General features: G+C 39.4%; 1 protein-coding gene across 8 annotated transcripts in view; it reads right to left on the bottom strand.

Annotated features, from left to right (window-relative positions):
- Positions 1-17,707, bottom strand: part of SLC12A4 (solute carrier family 12 member 4) — a 51,375-nt gene that overhangs the window by 22,708 nt on the left and 10,960 nt on the right. For 7 of the 8 annotated variants that reach the window (XR_015222562.1, XM_086620705.1, XM_086620704.1 and 4 more), the window contains 2 exons: positions 7,181-7,275; positions 4,943-5,074 (listed from right to left, as the gene is read on the bottom strand). Coding sequence is in view for 7 of the 8 variants with exons in the window: in XM_086620705.1 (XP_086476831.1) it covers positions 4,943-5,074; positions 7,181-7,275 (227 nt within the window). In the remaining variant the exon portion in view is untranslated. Of the gene's footprint in view, positions 1-4,942; positions 5,075-7,180; positions 7,276-16,838; positions 17,705-17,707 lie in introns of those variants that run through there. The other variant, XM_086620710.1, reaches the window with a different exon arrangement.

Here is a 17,707-nt window from a genome sequence, read left to right as displayed (position 1 = left end):
GTAAAATGGGCAACAGAACCACATGCTGAAGGTTTGCAACCGACTTACCCCATGACACCTATCAGAATGGGGCAGAGAGCTGTTGCTCAGCTGTTCCAATGCCACAGTACAAAAAAAAAAACCCCTAAAACATCACCTGCAATTTGTACAAAAATTACCATCCTAGAGGACTAACCTGATCAGCTTTGTCAAGATTATATATGAGGACAAAAGGAATTGTTGTCTTCTGATACTAACAGAAATGACACTTGTACATAAGTACCCTGATCAGCATAAGGTAAGGATTTTTAAACAAGTTGTTCTGATGCTACGGTGGAAGATCTTCTCAGGGTATTCTTTATAGTGTACCTGCTTCCTCAAGAAAGGGAGGTTTAGACACTTTCTGTTCAAACATCTTCATCTGAGTCACGTTGTCTTCGACTGCATAAACATTAATTGAGAAAGGACTAAATAATGTTGCCAGGCACTGGGCAGATTTTGCCCTGCATAAGGGCTTCCTGTTGTCACATTACTGTACTCTGCCTCTCTTAAAAAGGCATTCCAAGTAATTTTATCATCTATCAGACCATTCTTCCATCAGTTGCCCCCCTCACAACATCTCTGATCCCAGCAGCCAGCATCAATTGAATTTATCAGATGTGGGGGTATCTCAGAGGTAAAGGAGTTTCTAAGAGACTGTCAAAACTGGCATCTGGGGAAAGGAAAGAAGCCCAACCTATTGCTCCTATGAAAGAGAAGCACATGGAGCAGTTTTATATATTCTATATGACAGTTTTCCAAGCACTATCAAAGCAGGTGATGTTTCTGCCTGCCCATTACACATCTCCCTACACCCGCTTCCTTCACATAACAATTCACCGTAGCTCAGCTCTTTCCTATCTTCTGCCCAATATGGCCACTGCAGCTTTGCTCTACTGTTCATCATCATCTCCCCCTCCCTCTTAAGCGCCTCTTATGTCTATCAAGGTATAAGCCAGCCTCAGCCACAGAGGAAGAGGAATTGTGCATTAGTTGTACAGGTATAAGACTGCTGCAGAGCAGAGCAGCCTAGAAAACACGTAAGTGTCTGACCGCAGACAAAACCCAAGCCACGGTATCATTAAGTGTACCTCAGGCACAAAAGTTTACTCTGGATTTTCTTACTCTGTGGAATAAAAAAATACTGGTATGAAGGAATGATCCACAAATACTACTTGAACCAGCTTGTTCACAGAAATACTTAACACCCATAATCTGCAGTGACTTGATCTTTTTTTATAGCATCTTAAAACCAGTGGGTGATACTAAACCAGCGCTGAAGTTTCAACAGAATGCAATCTGAAATAAGAAGGGTATTATGTTCAGTCTCAACAGCTACCAAACTAAAAAAAAAAACAACAAACCCAAACTCCCTACACTGCAAAAAGGAAATAAAACACAAAGACATTTTGAAGAACGCTGGTTAGATCAACCAAGAAGGGACAGAAACATCTCGAAAACAGTCTCAGTGATGCAGATCATGTTTCTGTTCGCTCTAATCAGCTGCAGACACATAATTGATACAAATATTGATCTGAGTCTGAAGGACACCATTTCCATTGTGCCAGTGTGATGGGCTGTCAAAGCACTTGGCTGCAGGGCTCAGGGACATGGATGGGTAATGACAGCTCTTGTAGCTGCTCTGTAGCACGAGGACAGACAGCAGCACTAAAAGGAACAGCCTTATTAAAGATACATGAACTAAAATAGTTAATCTAATTTTTCCCATCATGAGAAGGGAATATTTTTATAGCCCTGCATCTATTAAGTGCTTTAATATAAGACTGTATTTAGAAAAGATAAAAAGCAACCCAATTTCTACCCTATTACATGGAGTAGCGTCAATTTTATCTGACGTGTATCTAACACAGAATGCCACTATCAAGAATATTTAATGGGAATGCTGAAACAGGGTAATACGTTTATATTAAGCCATTTTGCACTGAACTTGTCCTGATCTTCATTTGCATCTTGCACAAACACTGCAGCAATTATTCCAAGAGATTAGAAGGGGGATAGTCACTCAATGTGTTTTCCAGAGCTTGCAGAAACGTTCCAGTTTCGTTTGGTCCTGTCACTGTAGAAAGCAGGTGTTGACAACCATGATCTCCACAAGCTAAAGCACATCGTTCATTAGTCCTTTAGGCTTAAACTTGGGAAGAGAGATTACATTTTTTCCATACTGCTCCTTGGAGACTTGGCCCCTTCATGTGCACACAACTGCCTTGCCTCTCTTTTTTTTTTTTTCCTTTCTTTTTTGTGTCTGTGTCTTTTGTTGGCTTGGGATTTTGTGGTTTATTTTTTTGTCGTATTTATTTATTTATTTGAATAGACATGATTTGGCAGACAGGGCTGTGCTTGGTCAGAAAAAGGTGTTCGCCAAGAGACCTTTACTTGCTCAGATAATTATATATTCCCTTACTGAAAGGACTGCTTTCTTCATTCAATTTTTGAATACCAGATCTAGGGTCTGCTCACCCTCCTTGCACCAATTCTCGTCTGCAAGTTGCCAATTTCAGCAAGTGACACATCGGGACAGGCAGCTCACCTTCTGTCACACTGACTGGGTATGTATTTGCTGAGTGTACTCAGTATAGCATTCAGCAACGAGTCAGTTAACAATTCCGGCACTTAAAAACAGAACCTGCTACGTGCTGGGGCGGATGGATATTCCTGCTTCTGTACCAACGCTCAAATGGGAAGAATAAGGTAACAGCAGTGCATTGATTTATACTTCAAAGATGATTAAAAAAAAAATGTATAGAAGAATTCCATTTGCACAGTTTCTGGATATCTTCAATTCGTAGCACTGTACAGTTACTGCTTCTGAATTTCCAGGTTTTAACAGTTATAATTATTGGCCGAGTTAATATTCAACCTTCTTATAGTCTACAAGATGTTTAAAATTTCATACTGCTTATGGTAAGAGAGGGAAAAGAAATTCAAACTACAGTTATGATATTGCAGCTGATGTAATTTATCCCAGAGACAGACATGCTAGGCAAAGAGTCACTTAAGGAACTGCAGTGTTTACACAGAAAATACTGAGGTATTAACACAGGATGATATTGTCACTTTTGGAATGGTTACTAAACCCATTCTACAAAAAACATCTGAGAAGCCTGCAAACACACACTTTTGGGACACAGGAAAGCATAATTCAGGACAACCCCAGTACTAAGTCCAAACTAATTTACCACAGAAGCTTTAACAAGGACAACAGTTCTCTTTTATGGCAGTAAACAATTTGAAAACACGGAAGTGTTTACATAAATCACACCTAGATGTAGAAATATTAGCACCAAACCTTACATGTTAATCTACCAGGAATTTTAAACAACTTCTCAGTTTCCTGTTATTTGCCCCATTTTTACCTTACAAAGCTATACTGCATTTGCTTCAATCAACTTTACACTACAGACCCATCACCAAATTGTCCCAATTCTTTTTCCCACAGGGAAGTGAGTGACTAGCTTTCAGATTAGACCGCATCTTACCCCAGTATTCTGGTTAGGCAATTAATAAGGAAATAAACAGAAAAAGCGATCGGAACTTTCTCAAAATAGTAAGGACTATACACATTTTATCCCTCTCTGTCCTATCTTTGTTAGGGTAACAATCAATCTGCTTTTGATAGGAAGAGGCTGAAAATTAATTTAGATTATGCAATAGCACCATTTTAACAGCTGACGCCTGACATTATTCCCACCAAAAGCATGCTAAAACAGAGATGCAGCTGACATTTCATATTAGTAATGCAAAGATAAAAGCTTCAGGAAGACTCAGCAATTAGTATAACACTAAGTACCATATAAAAGAAATTCACAGTTAAAATGTTTTAAATTACTTTTTTAATGTAAGCTTATAGTACCAGAACGCAGTTACTGCACCCAGACGACCTTCGCTCGGTCTTGTAATGTTGTCAGATTCACCACACTATTACAGCACGCCAGTGCATGTGGTCTCAGATAAAATTCAATTTTACGCTTCGTGTTGACTAAACAACTTTGTTAACCCCAGTGTAAAACTGTGCAGAGTAAGGAACTGGAGTGAGTCAGGGAGCTGGAATCTGGCTTTCAGCATGGGGTAACATGCATTCTCTCGGAGAACAATGTGCTGTTTTTCAACATTATCACTGCCATCTTTTTCTGAAACGGCTCAAGTTTTGACAGGGCAGTACTATAAAATCTGTTGAATTCAAGTGCTATCTTAGTTTTTTGGAAAACCTTCTTTTGACAAAATTTGCAAACAAACTGCTAAGCTTGCAAGTGCCATAAAATGCAACCACACCACTTGAGGGTTTAGCACTAACTGAAACACTTGCCTGACTGCCAGAGCACTAAGTAGAACAGTCAAAACACAGCCCTCCTGATAGAAATCTCACTACCAACAAACCCCACCTTCTACCTAGTTATTACAAGGCCGGCCCAAATGGGCTAACCATCTAAATGCAGATCCTTTGGGGCAGAATTCAGTTGCCTAAGTGCCTACCACCAGAATGACACCTGAGCCGCCCCAGGGTGTCCAATCTGACCTCCACCCACCACTCTAGAAGGGTGTTGTCTCTTGCAATTCTTGTGTCATACCTACCAGGCTTGTAGAGATGTGTCAGATACTGCTGAGCAACTCAAACGGCACTAGGAAAAAGCTGGGGGGTTTGTTTTGTTGTTTATTTGATTATCCTCCTTATCAAAATCCATACCAAGTGCATGTAGCTGCACTCTAGTGCACAGTGCTTAACCACTACATCTGCCCCAATTCCTTGGTAACATCTGGTTACTTACAGAGTTCTATGTTGTTCTTTGCAACACTGTCATGGCTCCTGACAGATGTTAAGATAAAGCAGAAAGGAGTTCAGCTCCCCAGAAATCATACAGGCAATCATCTCATTCATCAGCTGGCCACGGAGAGACTTTTTACTTACTTTTGATACTTTCTTCTTCGAGCCATCAGTACTTTCTGCTTCTTCATGTTCCTTAACACCTTGGGTAAGATTTGTGTAGTTGACCAACTTGCCAAGCAGAGATGACACTTTTGGTCTTATATCAAGTTCTTCCTGTGGAAGAAGACAACTAGTCAACTTCTGCAGTTCACAGCATTTATGAAGAGCAGCTGAGGTCATGCCTTCCTTGGCATGGTTGAGGCTGCCAGGGAACACACCAGGAAAATCATCCAGGGAATTACAGAATATTTCACTGCACCTGAACCACTGATGACAGGATATAATTTTCTGAAAGGAGGGCAAATCTGACAGGAAAAGGCTATGCCAACAGGTCTGTACCCTTCTCCTTAGGTGCTGAAAAGCATGCATTACAGTAATAAAAAAGTCATCTGAGCCATGGGACTGTAAGAAAATGAACATGTACCTTGCATGTATGTCTAATGTCAGCTTACATCAACAGATACGCTTTTAAAAAGGTCAAGTTGCTAAATTGATTAATTAATCACAGATTTAGTGATTAAACTCTGGTCATTGTAGGCACGCATGCACTCTGATAATTTTATTACATTTTTCTGTGTAATCTAATTTATGTGGATCTAGAGAAGAAATCCCAAAAGCCACATGTACAGGGGCCTCACACCTTTACATTCATCCCACCTAACTTCTGTTCCTGAAAGTAAGTTCTAGGCAGAAAAAGAAAATCAGAACAAAATAATTTCCTTCCCTTTCTCTTTGAAATTAAAATGTCTTTCGTGCTAATTGCACATTAAGTAATGTGTGGTAAAGAGAACCAACTTTCTACACAGGAAATAAAAAACGATTAAAAAAGATTTCACTGTCTGGAGTTCTGTCATATATTCTGTATCATCACAGTTTCTGGGAGGATCAGCAGCATTACGCGCTTTGTAGCTGACGGCAGAAACTGACCCCAAATGTCCCTTTTCACATTCCTTCCTCTGATTTCACCTGCAGTTCACATCTTTCAAAACCTGATTATGATTTCTTTTTGAAAAGGTTGGAGGCAACGCATGCTTCCTGTCCAGTTGAGCAGCATTGCCTTAGGGATGCTACCTGCTCCTCCTCCTCCTCTTTAGTACAGAAAGAGCCTGCAGCCCTGGTGTGGTATACTCTGTTATTAAAGTGGCGGGCATGTGACTAACAGCAGTCATGTCCTAAGTGGCTAACTCATCATGATCTGCAAGCGAGTTTATGTTGATCACGGATTTACCATGACTTGGAGGCAGGAGACGCCACAGCTGGGAGCATGCTTCAGAGTCTTTTAGCTCAAGCACACTGCCTGAAAACATGGTTGTAGCGAGTTCTTATCTAGCAGCAGGTTAGTTATACTTGTCCAGGCTCTACGCCTCGCAGCTGAGTTCTGCAGGCGCCAACCTAGCAGGGTGCAGAGCCAGCTCAGGCTGCCTCACACCAAGTTCCCAGAATGGGAAACACCGGGTACATCTTGCCAGTATTGCTGTGAAGCTGTCACTCAGATGCCCAGCTGGAAAGCAGCTGCAGTGCCATACAAAGACCCGCTGCACCACTCCCCAGCACCTGAGCTTCTACAAACATTTTTAGAAACTTGGTCTTAGCACACCATGATATATTTGCAGTTAACACAGTGCCAGTGAGGTGAGGATGCGGAGGAGGATTCTGCTGGACTTGGTGTGGCTCCAACTGGCCTCCCACATGACAGTCTGGTCCTCCTTGCTTCCACATGGAAACAGTCGTACCTCTCTGTCTCACAGTCCCGAGTGGTCATAATATCTGAGCTTTTCCATCACACAGGATACCTCTGCCTACTGGTACCTCAGACAACAGACATACACCCACAAAAAAGCATGTGGGGGAGAAATTGGTATGACTGATATAGTGCAGTTGCAATACAGGATGCCCGAGCTAATTTGAGCACCTGAATTCAGGCACTCTCCTACAGAATAACAAGGTCCTCCTTAACACAGTAAATCATGCCCGTTTTCCACACTGATTAACCCACAGTGGCACAGCTTCACTATTTTAAGTTATTCAGGTCACTCCTGCTACCATTATATTTTGCTACTTTGTAGACATACTCCTAAACACACCAACTGTCGTGCAGTGAGGGTTAAGTACCAACCCAATGCCTGGACCTTTGCAACACTGTCTTCCACTGAACACAATCCCTCCCCTCTTGGAAGATGACAAATCACATTACAAGTACAAAAAGCAGTTAGAAATTACCTCAAACAAGGCTAGATTTCTGTCATAGTAATCACCTCCCTTGCCAGCTTCTGAACTGTTCAGGAAAGGACTGTTTTCTTTATGGTTGCCATGACCTGCAAGGAAAATAAGAAGCAGATTTTGGTAAGAGCAGAAAGGCAGGCTTTGTAACCTTGACAAAAAACCCAGGGAATAAACTTGTTTGGTCAATTGAATCTGTTTCTTTTTAGTATATCAAGTTACATAACATTATCGATATCAGAGGTGTTACTCTCAAGGTAGAGTTATTTCTATTTCTACTCCTCCATTTTCAATAAAATAGAATAAAAAGTCACCTCAAAGTAAAATTTACAAGTAGGGCCACAGCTACAGCATTATCTGCACCTTTATTCTCTAATGTTCCCTTTTACAATTATTTCTTATTTAGAACAGTGACAACTGAAAAGACAGTTCTTGTGCACCTAGAAATCGTACTAATGCCAAGAGCAACTTCTGAGCAGTACGTCCAAACAGATTAGGTCAATTTAGTAAGACCAAACAATTCAAAGACAAGATTCTATTATTACAATCCAGGCAGATATCAACCAAAGCCCCCTCTTTTTGTTGTTGGTGGGTTTTTGTTGTTTTTCTTTTTTTACTAGGCCCACTAATCCCAGACATCAAACATGCTCACTTCATGATGCTGTTACCCTTATTGTATTTTGAACGTTCAGACACTGCATTCTTCAGATTCCTCTTATGCTTTTAAGTTAAAACCTAACACCAGGTAGAGTAAAAGCAGGGCATTCACATATGCAATGAACAATGTTAAAAAAAAAAAAAGATAACATGGAAGATCAGTAGAGCTTAATGTAAGGGCACTATAGTATAAAATGAGCTCGGGGGGGGGGGGGGCGGCGGGAACAACAACAACAAAAAAAATTGATTCCAGTATTCAGGAGTTCTTGGATCTGTGGCTCACATTACACTACTTGACAAACAAAAATTCCTTTCTTTTGCCTATAACTCTTCACTCCCTGCTCTTTCAGCCAATACAAACTAAAGAGATTTCCAAAAGTATCTCCTTAAGAAAGGATCAATCCAAGGAACACTTTTTTTTTAATTTACAAAAAAAAGTAGCCACTAAAGAAATTTGAAGTGAAAGAAAAGAAACTTATTATCTCAAATGAAAATACTGCAAGTTAAAGAAGTATTGTACATTGAATACGTAAAACGCAAGGAATTAAACAGCTGGATCTTTTGGTGTGTATTTTCATATAATCATAGAATGGTTTGGGTTGGAAGGGACCTTAAAGATCATCTAGTTCCAACCCCCCTGCCATGGGCAGGGACACCTTCCACTACACCAGGTTGCCCAAAGCCTCATCCAACCTGGCCTTGAACACTTCCAGGGATGGGGCAGCCACAGCTTCTCTGGGCAACCTGTTCCAGTGCCACCACCTTCAGAGGGAAGAATTTCTTTCTTATATCCAACCTAAATCTGCCCTCTTTCAGTGTAAAGCCATTGCTCCTTGTCTTATCACTACATTCCCTCACAAAAAGCCCCTCTCCAGCTTTCTTGTAGCCCCTTTAGGTACTAGAAGGCTGCTAGAAGGTCTCCCCGGAGCCTTCTCTTCTCCAGGCTGAACAGCCCCAACTCTCTCAGCCTGTCTCCACAGCAGAGGTGCTCCAGCCCCCGGATCATCTTCAGGGCCTCCTTTGGACCTGCTCCAACAGCTCCATGTCCTTCTGATGTTGGGGGCCCCAGAGCTTTGTGTCATTTGAATCATGTTCAATGATTAAGGTAATCAATTCAATAAGGCTACACTAAATTATTGTAATATAATTGAAGTGAAATTATCTCTCCATTTTGAAATCTGAATCTACTTACAAAACAGACCTAACAGGCAAATAGAAGACTCCACCCTTACACACAGTGATCAGCATACACTGTACTGTTACAAAAGTAATTGCTATAAGCAAAAGAATCATGAGAAAGTTCAGTACTATTCTTAATGAGGGGAAGGGATGCGTGGAAAGAAGCAAATATGCTGGAAATGGCTGACAGGTGCTTGGAAAAACAATATTCACAAACAACAGAGGTCTTTTAAGCTTCTGGAAGTAAACACTCAGCTTACTAAAAATATTTGTAGATAGCAGTCTGCTGTGTTTACATGCCTATTGCTTTTCTCACAGCTCTGACAACTAACACCAAAATGTTAATTAGCAGCTGCCTTGCACAAGTAGGCTCAGCTTATTTGCTGACCCCATCTACATGTAAGAGATGTTCACACTGCTCTACGTTGTAGAATTTTTTGCAGGACTAGAAAAAGTAAGCTTAGCAACACAGCATCAAAATACACAGCACCAAAATCAACTTCAGCAAAGTTAAATATTTAATAAAAATCTGCAAAAACGACTTGCTTGGTGTATTTGTTATGTCTATACTGGCAGAAGGAGTACAAAGGATCAATTTTGTTGCAGCACGTATTGTAAACTGTGCTGCAGGCCATTCTGTCCTATCGTGGTTGAAGCACATGTGCGATTTTTGCTGAGGAAACGGAGTTATCTGCCATACAGGTTTTACTCCTTACATCGGACACAAGTGCAAACGATAATGACAACATCAACAGAAATACTGCCTACTTGATTCTTCAAAAATTTAGGCAGTATCTTCTCATCATTACACTTACCAAACACAGCAAGGTCATGAGTAACTTTGTTTTGTTTTCTCATTTCCTATATACTAGCTCTGGTAACTGCGTGTTTGAAAAATCAATATTTTTTTTTTTTAAATCTCTGATTTTTAAATCAATTCTTTGCTGTCTTAGTTTTCCTTGTTCTTCCATCAGGAACCTTACCTTACAGATGCAGTTTACCACTGTCTCAAAATGTACAATGGGCATTCCTCTGCTTGTAACGCTTACAGAAGCTTACTCTCACCCTTTTTATGTATAAAACCACACTCCTGTCGAGATAACTTATACATTCAATCTCAAATTTTTATATGAGATGACATTGGTTTTGCTCTATCAAAATGCCAAGCCTCTCCTTACCCTCATCGGTATAGCTTATCCTTAGTTAAGAAAGATTACTTCATACCACCTCTCTGAGCCTGACGAAGACGAGTGACTTAAGATGAAACTCCAAATTAACTATTTTTTAGAAACATCTTTCATTTTACCTCCAGTAAATTTTTCACAATTGGTCTCTTTAGAAGCTCTCTCTCTCTCTCTCTCTCTCTCAAAAAGAGCTTCCAGCTCCTCTCATTCTCCATTTGCATTTTCAAGCATCGCTCAATTCCCTCCCATTAGACTCTCCCTCTGAATTCAACTCCTTGGTGCGCTTGCTTTATACATTTTCCTGCACACAGGAGACCCAAACAAAGCAAACTGCAACAGATGAATCAGTAAAACTAGTGACTGGAAATAGAGTATTGTTTTTGCAATTGCTAGGGCATATTTTCATCTCAGTGGAAAAGATCAGATGATGGAGATATACAGCTGGCTTTTTACCACATTCACAGCACCAGCTCCATTATCCCAAAAGTACATACAAATTACGAATTACTGCAGACAACGTAAAACTAAAAGTGAACTTTCAAACTACATGATTCTACTGATACAATGAAGTTTCACATTAAATCCCCTCTCAAACACGGTGCACTTTCAACAGGAAGCAAAGCAGTACAAGCTGATATTCGAGTTCTGTACAACGACATCCTATTTTAACTTCACCGATATGAAGAACTGGGTGCTGCGGAGATGTGTGCCGAATCAAGCACAGTACTGCATTGCTAAGTTAAATACAGCTAATTAAACGATAGTCAAAATCACATGCACCACAGTTGCAAGTTCGGTGCAATCTCCACTTTTCAAATATGTCCTAAATCACAACATCAAAGTGTTCATCTCATTTTCTCTATTTCCATATGCTGTTTTCAATATCATCAGTAAAACATACGGCAGATTCACAAATGTACTTTGACAAAACAAGATACCACGGACAGCCATAAAAAACTTGTCTAGCATACTCTGTTTGCCAGTGAGCAATACCAGCAGCTTCAAAGCGACTTACTTGCATTGGAAGAGCTTGTTATCTCCACCGGTTTTGGAAGAGAGCTGAGGTGACCTCGGAAAGCTATTCTGGGGAACTCTTGCCCCAGCTTCACATAAGGACAATTTACATTCTGAAGCACGAAGTCTCCTGGGCAAACACCACCTTGTGACACCACATACGGTTTTTGACATTGTAGAATCATAGAATGGTTAGGGTTGGAAGGGACCTCAAAGATCATCTAGTTCCAACCCCCCTGCCATGAGCAGGGAAACCCTCCACTACAGCAGGTTGCTCAAAGCCTCATCCAACCTGGCCTTGAACACTTCCAGGGATGGGGCATCTACAACTTCTCTGGGCCACCTGTTCCAGTGCCTCACCACCCTCAATGTAAAAAATTTCTTCCTAATATCTAATTGAAGTCTCCCCTCTTTCAGTTTAAAGCCACTGCCCCTTGTCTTATCACTACTTACCCTTGTAAAAAGTCCCTCTACAGCTTTTTTGTAGGCCCTCCTTTAGGAACTGGTGCTATAGCAGCTATCTTACTGCTCTAAGATCACCCCGGAGCCTTCTCTTCTCCAGACTGAACAACCCCAACTCAGCCTGTCTTCATCCTTAGTTATCAAGTCTTTGGTCTTGGACAGTAGCTATGTGGTGTTGGTTTTCATCATGCAAGATTGTTTTGCAAGGAACATTTCTTAAAGAGGGAGCTATATACTCTGCAACAGAGAATAATTTATTTGCCTTAGTCTCTAATTAATTTCAATTTTTGAGGCAGACAAGCTATATTCCAAGTAGGTTAATGTTTCCTTTTCACTTGTTTCATCGCTTCTCAGTCTTCGTTATCTTTCAATAATTAAGACATTTTATTTCTGAATGCTGCCAGTTCTCTTCTACATCAAATAATTCTATTTGCAGCAACCACTATGACTATACCATTTATCTAAACATCTCCATCATAGTTCCCTGAACTTTTTAGAGCTCCTCTACTCAGGTACGGATACAGGTCTGCAGAACGAGGTTCACCACTGTGTGGATCACCTGAGTTCCATAAAACATCAAAGATAGTCCATGGAACAAAATCTAAAAATCCTAAGTGTGCATATTCCCATACATGCAAACTCACAAGTCCAGGAGACAGAATAAAACCAATACATACATGTCAAAACTTTTGCCTAACTTTTATCTAATTGCCAAGAAAAAAGTGTGGCAAAACTGTAGCAGACATTCTATTGACTGGTTTTATTTTGTTCTTCTCCAAAAGGTTGATCTTGTCTTTACTTAAAAAAAAAAAAAAAAAAAAAAAAGGAAGATTAAGAACACAGAGGCCAGCATTACTGCTTTCCTTCTGGAAGGGGATTAGGCCAGAGACACACAGTTTCACTGCTTAAACACGCCAAGTGCAAATCTTTTGTGCAAGCCATCGTGTTTTCTTTAGTTACTGAGGGACAAAAACCAGAACTTAAGAGAGAATTACAGACAAAACACATACATTAAAGTAACTATAGGAAAGACAGATTAGTGAGGATAAATGAAAGCTGAACAATTAGGCATAGCAAGACAATCATAAAGAAAGACCAGGAAGCTTCACGGTGATAGAGTCTACTAAGTCAGATGACTAAAAAAAATAATAATCCCTGTGAGAAGGTGGCAGAAGCAGTTGCATGACTCGACCTGTCAAGGTTTTATTCTCCTCTATTGTCAGTTTCTGAACTCCCTTAAAGAAAATCACCACTCCTCTACTTCATCATGTTCAGTTAAAATACGTGGAAATCATTACATCTTAAAACAACTTCAGATCTTTCCATTTGGAAATGACTAACTCAGAGACACTCACCTAGTTCTCATGGAGGCTCTATCTTCCTGACAAGTTAAGGCATGCTGAAGGCACAGATGGACATACTCCGACTAGCTTTAGTCTAGCCAGCACAGATAAAAAGGAGAAGTGAAAAATGTAGTAAAGCTAACTAAGCTTCAGTAAGGCTTAAAACATTTTTTTTTAAAAAAAAAAGATTCCAAGAGGGATGAACTTTGATAACACACTTATGCCGCTTTGCTTTTACAGGCATACATCTGAGCTAATTGAATGCAAGTTAGTAGAGGCACATACACCACGCTCATAGTATCTCAAGAGGAACACACAGACTTTCAGACAAGCTTTTCTGGTCAGGCAAGCTGGACAAAGCTCCAGATATGGCTACGACCTGTAGAATTGCCATCATCCTCCCTGCCTGAAATAGTCAAGAGCTAAATCTTAACTGAGGGGCTAAATTTCTTGAATGAATTTTAGCATGAATCAGAGTACAAATTAGAGTTAGAACTGAAACGCTAGGCTTGACAAAGGAAGAAACCCGTTTTACAACTGACAAACGGCAGACATTTACTAAAAAAACAGCTCGAAGGACTGCCCAACACCCCTCCCCTCAATGTAATTTAATTTCTAGAGCAGCATAAGAGCTAATATCCCACTGGCAATTGTACTATGCATGCACAGACTCCTTTGTGTATAGTAAACCAAACTGTAATGAAATAGACTGTATAGCAGCTAACATCACTTTTTTCTGTCATTCGGACACTATTTTACAAGCACCACTGGCCACAAAGCCTGTGATAGCTCGGGACACAGAGTCCTTTTCATGCACAGAGAACGTTATTTTAGCTTAGACTTTGATTTTTTAAAAAAAATCATTCATACTTTTAATATTCCATCTACAAATAACACTGGAATCTAAGAAATTAGAGTTGATATCCAAGCAGCTGGCGAGGGCTTCCTTTAATCTAATTTCAGCTACCCAAAGAGCAGGCAGTTACATTCGACTAATCATGTAGGCTCACTTTTTACTCAGGAAGAGGTGGCTCAATTAGATCATCAGATCCCTGGAGTGACTCTCCTGTACATGCATCTTGGCATGCTGCAAATTATCTCTAAAGAGGACCTAACTTAAATAAAAACCTAATTTATAGATGGTTGAAGATACACAAAATTTATCCCACTTCGAAAATCAAGTTAGTTCCGTTACGATTTATTTATGCTTTTCCAGATTTTCATGTGTCAAGAACTTCTGGAAATTTGTACAGAACTGGTAATTAGGCCAGAATTCGTTTGATTTTTATGACCACAAAACCAAATAGGTACGCTACACTTATTGTTCTCACAAGATCTAGAAGCAAATGAATACACGGAAGACAGGTACTCTACAGGGGGAAAAAAAAAAAAGTTAGAGGAACAACGGGATTGCTGCAAACAGAAATTATTTTCAGGTAGGATATTTCTTCCTTGCATAATCAGGTAATTTTATTAGTCACATTATTTTTTAAGAATTTATTCACAGCCTTAAGGATAAAGTTTTTATATAAAAAGCTGCCCATGTCCATTTTTATTACACTTTAGGGTTCTGGTTTGTTTGTTTCTACAAAGGAAACTGTTTTAACACAGTTCTTGAGAAAGTACTTTCCAGATGTTAACAACAGTACTACTCTCCCAAACATCTGAATTGTGAGATAAAACTTGGTTCCCTCCAAAAGGCTGTGCTATGTTCAGATAGCATTCTTCTCACCGTCCACCAGCAGTAAAGTTTTACGGAACTGACTATTGCTGAAGAACAGAAAACCCTTAATAAATTTCTTGGCCTTTGCTAGTGGCTCAAGAACCCTGATTTCTCCACATTTCAGCAGCAAAACATTCAAGAGTATTGCTGAAGTACATCAAGAGACTGTCACAGTAAGATAACCTAAGAAATATGTAGATGATAATTCGATTTCAAATACGTTCTAAATCTGCTTATATACTTTATTTACATGGTTCCTCACAGGTGGCTAGGCTAAACAAAACTCTTATTCGTTCTCGGAACTGTGATGAAACCTCTTTCTTGGTTCATTCTGGACACTATAACAAGTTATTCAATTTACAATTTTTTTTTTGCAGAGATCATTAGATATAAATTTCATAAACAGAAATCAGATACTGTTTCTTTTCTTAAATTATTCCCTTTCAACTGCTTAGCAAAAATCCTAATCCAACATCAGTAACAATCCAAAGTAGAGATCTTATTTAAAAATAATAATAATTAAAAAAAAGACAGCCTATTAGAAACGTTTGTTTCTCCATGGACAACACACAGCTAGCCAGAAACACGAAGCATTTCTAAAATGAAAGTTCTGATTACAACCTCATTTATGGCAGCAGAACAGGCAGCTGACATCAGAAATCTGATAATGAGGAACACTTATTTTCACTTTAGCTATAAAGTAGTCAATATTATCCAAACCACTTTTTTCATACAAAAATAGAAAGTCATGATTTAAGATTCAACTTCTAAGTTTTTCATAACTGAATACAAGAATTTTGTTATTTTGCAGTGGCAAAAAATTGATAGTGACACTCCAAGCTCAGAAAAAATAGTTCTCAAAAATATTCTGAAAATGTTGCTAAGTTCTCAGGGTTGGGGTGAGGTGGGGTGTTTTAGATGTTGGTTGTTGGTTTGTTCGTTTGTTTGTTTTTTTTATCAGGAGTATTATATTTACATCAGAAACAGGAGAAACAGGAAATAAATAGCATTGCATCGAGTTAGATAAAACTCACTCACACTACAAACTAGGCCTTGGTAATGAAATAGCTAGCTGAAATCTGTTAATCCCAGTTCATCACTTAAGACCTTGGGCTACCAGGTCGTTTCCACTGAAGGTGGCAGAAAGCATGAGCTGTAGACTCCAGGCTGACCCACTATTTTATGAAAATAAAGGCCAATGTTGCACTAGATAACAACCCATGCAACAATAAGGTTGTATGAGAGGAAAGAACAGCAGAATGAAAGGACAGATCTTTACTCGGATAGCTTTTAGGCAGCAAAGAGATGCTCTGTACTTCAAACACAGGCTCAAACTATCAGTTACACTGACAACACTGAATTCTCACATGCCAGACCCAGATTTATGCTTCAATCAGAAACTGCACCTTAGAGGCCAAACTAATGACATTCATGAGTATTTTAAGAAGATAATCTGTTTATCCACCATTTTAAGACTAATACATAACATCATTTACTTCACTTAAATTGACACTGCCATTAAAGTTTTGAGTTTACTGAATTTACCCAACAAGTAAAGGTGTGCTTCTTAAAATGCATTACACACTACACTGTACATACCATGTACATAGTTATAATGAGCAACAGCTTTGGCATCTACAGAAGTGACACAAACAAAGCACAGTTTTATTAAAAAGCTGTGTTGTTGATAATACATTAGTTCCTCTGAAACAGTTCTAAGTTCTTAAGACTGCATTTGTTTGTGTTCTGCATGAAAGAAACAGCCTAAGCTTTCCTAGACAATAACCTATGCAACAGTCGGGCTGCACCAGAGTACGGAATTAAGCGTACACGTACAATTAAGCACAGATCTTTGATTTATCCCTAGATAAGCATGTGTGAAGTTACTATCAGGCTTCTACTGTACTCAGCAAAACTAGATTAGAGAACACCTTTACCAGTCAAGTTGACTGATACTAAACAAGTCAAGGGCTTCAGCAATTTAATAATCCTGTGTTTCGGAAAGTGCAATGATTTTATTCTTCAGGTAAGATTCAGCAATAGTTTCAGAACATTATAAACCTTTGTAGGTATTAATATCAACATGAGGTACTTACCCTTTAGCAATAGCTCTTTGCCATTTTCAGTAATTTGGTTTACCATTATTCTTCTTTCTGCTCTTAGTACATGCTTTAGTAAATGCCTTCTCTGTGAAGTCCTGAGGATCGGACAAGTTCAATAATGCTGTATTCCCAAAAGGACTTTTTTCCACCTCCTCTGACAAACTGACCGCTGGCCGCAATGTTGAATGGGACTGATCTCTTTCAGGAAGCAAGAGAGTTTCTTACAGAAAGCTAAACCGACACTGATATAATTCTGGCGTTATAATCCTTCAACACTGAGAAAATATACAAATGTCAAGATCTTACTGAAAATGCTATTTGTGAAATCCAAACTCAGACATGTTTAAGAGGCACATTGCCAGCTGTTTGCACACTTATTCAGAAAAGTGTATACCACAAATCTGCTGCTTGCTCAGTGTGGAATCAGACAGCGTTTTAAACCTGCTAATGCCATGAAAAGTATAGCTTTGTGACGCTAGCCCTCCAGGCATTTCAGCTTTCAAGTGAAACAGTGATGTATTTCTTTCCATCTTCAATACTTTTTAATACGATTACCCATTAACGGACCAATCATATGCAAGACCACCAAAAAAAGGCGTCAGCATGATGAAGTGGAGGTTTATATAAGATATATAAGTAAACACTAACTAAATGATTCTAAGCAGTTCATAATTATGAGAACCCCCTCCATCCCACTCATCCATAAGGAGGTCCTCTGGACACCAGCACACACCACACTGAGGCTTATCTACATTATACAGTAGGTGCAATCACCAAGAATGCCTATGTAGTTAAAGATGCCAAGTCACTTTTGAGAGACTGGATTTAGGAACTCACATCACTTGAGAGCTTTCCTAATATAA

Source organism: Tauraco erythrolophus, chromosome 15, assembly GCF_009769465.1.
Source record: "Tauraco erythrolophus isolate bTauEry1 chromosome 15, bTauEry1.pri, whole genome shotgun sequence".
Lineage (NCBI taxonomy): Eukaryota > Metazoa > Chordata > Aves > Musophagiformes > Musophagidae > Tauraco > Tauraco erythrolophus.
Note: the sequence above shows the minus strand (reverse complement) of the source record. Positions and strands in the feature narration are given on the sequence as shown.